Consider the following 3,727-nt stretch of genomic DNA (forward strand, 5'->3'; position numbering starts at 1 on the left):
CTCTCTCTCTCTCTCTCTCCCACACCCACACACACACAGAGGCACGCACATATTTTAGATATGCAGAGGCACTTCTATTGGAGTGCATCACTCTAATACACAGGCAGACATGTGTGCATACACCCACAGACAGACATTTACACACAGAGCCTCTCATCTTTCCGTGCAGGCGTTAGATATATGTGGGGAGTGTATTTTTTCACATGGTATCTGCTGGTATTCTTTTTCTAAGCCACTGGCAGCCTGGTGTGTTCAATTACACTGTCGATTTATTTCCCTTCCCACACAGCAGTCTCTGATCTCACCCTCTGGCTCCTATAAAGCTCAACATATGATTGCACTCCACTGGGGGGGGGTGGGGGTGGATTCTATTTCAGAAGGAATGGGAAGTCGGGAGGAGTGAGCAAGCCCCCCATAGCTCAGAGAAAATGTAATTGGGGACACCAATTCAACAAATTGTCTAATGGGTCCATGTCCATGGGTGCCCTAAGATAATGTTTATCTGGTCAACACGCTTTGGTTTCTACGGAGAAATCAATAAGAAGATGCTATCTAGTAGTTTCTGCTTTTGTGTTGATTGGGTTTTGAATCTTTATAGTTTCACTTTGTTCAAATGGTTTGAAATGGCTTTTTGTGAATATCCCTGTATTTTCTCTTCATATGTCAACCTAAAAACAGACAGAAATTGCCAAAACACTGATTGTCAACATACTGGCATGTTACTTTATTACTGTAACTGCCTTTTCTGTCGTTGTCAGCCCATCTTAGCCTGACAAGCCAGACCCACATAAAGATGTTAGGTCTGGGAACACACCATTGGCAGGGCTTAATCAGAGGGGAGGGATAAACGGTTGTCTTTCAAATCCCCTCTGTACTCAACAGGATAGCGCTACAACCCACTATAGTAACAAAGAAGGTTAGATTAAATAATACATCCTCCTTTTTAAAGAATGACTTCAGTGCCGTTCTTTGTTTCTTAAAGAAAAGCTTAACTCCAAGTCTTCCAGTGTCACGGCCCAAGCTGTTTTGAAAGAGCGCCAGCAATTGCAGCCATGTTCTTTGTTTTCAAGTAGCAGGAAATTCACGCAAAACCGTCACAACTCTGCCAACATTATGTTAAGCCCGCCCACTGACTCTATACACAATGTGATTGGCGTGACTAGAGTTTGGTTTGTCCAGCTCGCAAGCCAACGAAGAGTTGCTAGACTGACCCTGGGTGCAAGTTACATTTGCTGCTGCTAGAGTGCGTCTAGATTTATAGGCTAAGCCCATCTCCTTCTCCACTTGAACTCTCTTTCCAAAACATTTTATCCCGCTCCTCTATCTATGAAAAGAAGCATTAATATCACATATCAACTGACTTATATGTACACACATTCACTAAGTGTTCCCAATCGTCTCCTTTCATGCATGTACAATATGCGTGCATAAGTGCGTTTTCACAGTACTACTCAATGTACCAAAGTTCACTGTCAGAAGATTGATTGGGTCCTTGAGTTGTGTGGAAATTTTGCCTGTGTGCAGGAAAAAAGAAAGGGTGTTTGACCCAGTTTTCATTTGTGTGTGTCAACCACCAGACTATAAGGAGCCTGATAAGGTTGGAGAATAAACGGCTTCTCTCTTATGTAACAGACTCTCGCTCTGACGCTTACACTCATCTGTTGTCTTGTGAGTGTAGAGTTTATGTCTGCTTGCAGGTGTGTGTGGTTGTTCAAAACATGCAATCACATGCCCTACTGAATACATGCAGATGAAAAATTCCTCCTAGAATATTACAGTATGGACGGTAGCTCTGTGTGTTTGTGCTCATCTTCTGCATCTTTTTAACAGGTTAAAAGGAGAGTTGGAGGAGAAACATAAGATGTGGTTGTCATGCCAACAAAGGTGTGACACCATACAGGGGCAGCTGGCGTCATGGCAGCAGAGAGAAGGACAAATGAATCGGAACTACTCTGCAGCTGAAGAGGAAGTGACACGACTGAGGGAAGTTCTGGAGATGGCCAGGCAGGAAACAAGAGAGCTGAAGAGAGAAAGGTCAAGATTGTGATATCTGTTCTGTCTTATTCTATTCTAGATAGATAGATATAGAAAGAGAGATGGACTTTATTAATCCCAAACTGGGAGTTGCTGTGTTACAGCAGCAGGTATAAGATCTATACAGAATTACAAGAAATAATAAATAAAAAAAAACACGTCAAACGTATACAAGAATGAATGAAAACACTGTTCAACAAATATACAATTATAGAATAAACATGTATAACAAATCTACATATATAATGTATATATAAAATATTAGCAAGTAAACATGTGAGTGTGCTATACAGTCCCTGACAAAAGTCTTGTCGCTTGTGTACAAATTTACCTGAAGTGCCTCTGAAATATATTTCTAATCAAGATTTATTTACAGAAATGGCTCATTTTAATCCCAACAGCTTTTGTAATAATGTTTCAGTGCAAAAGAAACTGTCAAAAGTATTCTAATATTCACAGCTTGGTAAAGCCCATTGAGTCAATTTTTGCAAAGACATAAGTGTTGTCGCCTTGTCATATGAGCTTCACCTTGACTATAATGGATCAATTAGGTCTCAGGTGTGTTAAAACAACCCCAGTTACACTAGACCTTCACATCAACTGCAACTAGACATCTGCAAACATGCCTACATTCCCCCTGAGACTAAAGTTTTATTATCAAAGGCTGAAGACCGATACACTGCTGATGTGGCAGACACCTTCAATGTGTCTCAGCGTCAGTACAGAAGATTAAAAAAACATTTGAAGACACTGGAGACGTTTTTGACAAGCCCAGTCAGGAACACCCGCAAGACAACTGCTCGAGAGGACCGTTTGTCGGCTGAAAAATCCAAGGCCAGCCCATTTTCCACTGCAGCAGAGCTCACCAACCTGGTCCCCTGAAGTCCCTGTGTCAACCGAACGGTTTGTCGGATTCTGTCTCGAAATGGCCTCCATGGTCGAATCAGTGCCCAGAAGCCAGCACTGAACTAAGACAATTGAAAAACTTGTAGCATTTGCCAAGGCCCACAGCCTGCTAAAGGATGGACGCTGGAGATGGAAGAAATGTGATTTTTCAGATGAATCTTCTGTTAATTACCCACAGTTGCCACAAATATTGCAGGAGACCTACTGAGCCCCTGATCCAAGATTCACCAGAAAACAGTGAAGTTTGGTGGCGGAAAAATCATGGTCTGGGGTTATCCAGTATGGGGGTGCGAGAGATCTGCAGGGGGGAGGGCAACATCAATATCTCAAATACCAAGAAATCTTAGCTACCTCTTATATTCCCACCATAAAGAGGCCAAATTCTCCCAGCGGATGGTGCTCCATTGCATACTTCCATCTCCACTTCAAAGTTCCTCAAGGCGAAGAAGATCAAGATGCTCCAGGATTGGCCGGCCCGTCACACCAATGAACATCATTGAGCATATGTGGGGTAGGATGAAAGAGGAACATGGAAGACCAAACCAAAGAATATTGATGAACCTGGGAGGCACGCAAGACGCTTTCCTAGCTATTCCTGATGACTTCATCAATACATGTATGAATCCTAGCCAAAAGCTAGGATGCAGTCCTTCCAGCTCATGGAAGTCATACAAGATATTCAATTTGAATCTCACAGCACCACTATTTAATTTACTGACATATTTTAGAATTTGTAGTAAATTTGTTCAATTTATGTATAGGCAACAAAACTTTTGTCTTGCCAAAA

The 3,727-nt window shown here is 42.0% G+C and overlaps 1 protein-coding gene across 1 annotated transcript in view; it reads left to right on the forward strand.

Moving 5' to 3' along the window:
- lekr1 (Leucine-, glutamate- and lysine-rich protein 1) overlaps nucleotides 1-3,727 on the forward strand; it is an 81,106-nt gene that overhangs the window by 51,342 nt on the left and 26,037 nt on the right. Inside the window, exon 8 of the mRNA XM_032504599.1 lies at nucleotides 1,831-2,034. Coding sequence (XP_032360490.1) covers nucleotides 1,831-2,034 — 204 coding nt within the window. The remainder of the gene's footprint in view (nucleotides 1-1,830; nucleotides 2,035-3,727) is intronic.

This window comes from Etheostoma spectabile, chromosome 3 (assembly GCF_008692095.1).
Source record: "Etheostoma spectabile isolate EspeVRDwgs_2016 chromosome 3, UIUC_Espe_1.0, whole genome shotgun sequence".
In the NCBI taxonomy this organism is placed as follows: Eukaryota; Metazoa; Chordata; class Actinopteri; order Perciformes; family Percidae; genus Etheostoma; species Etheostoma spectabile.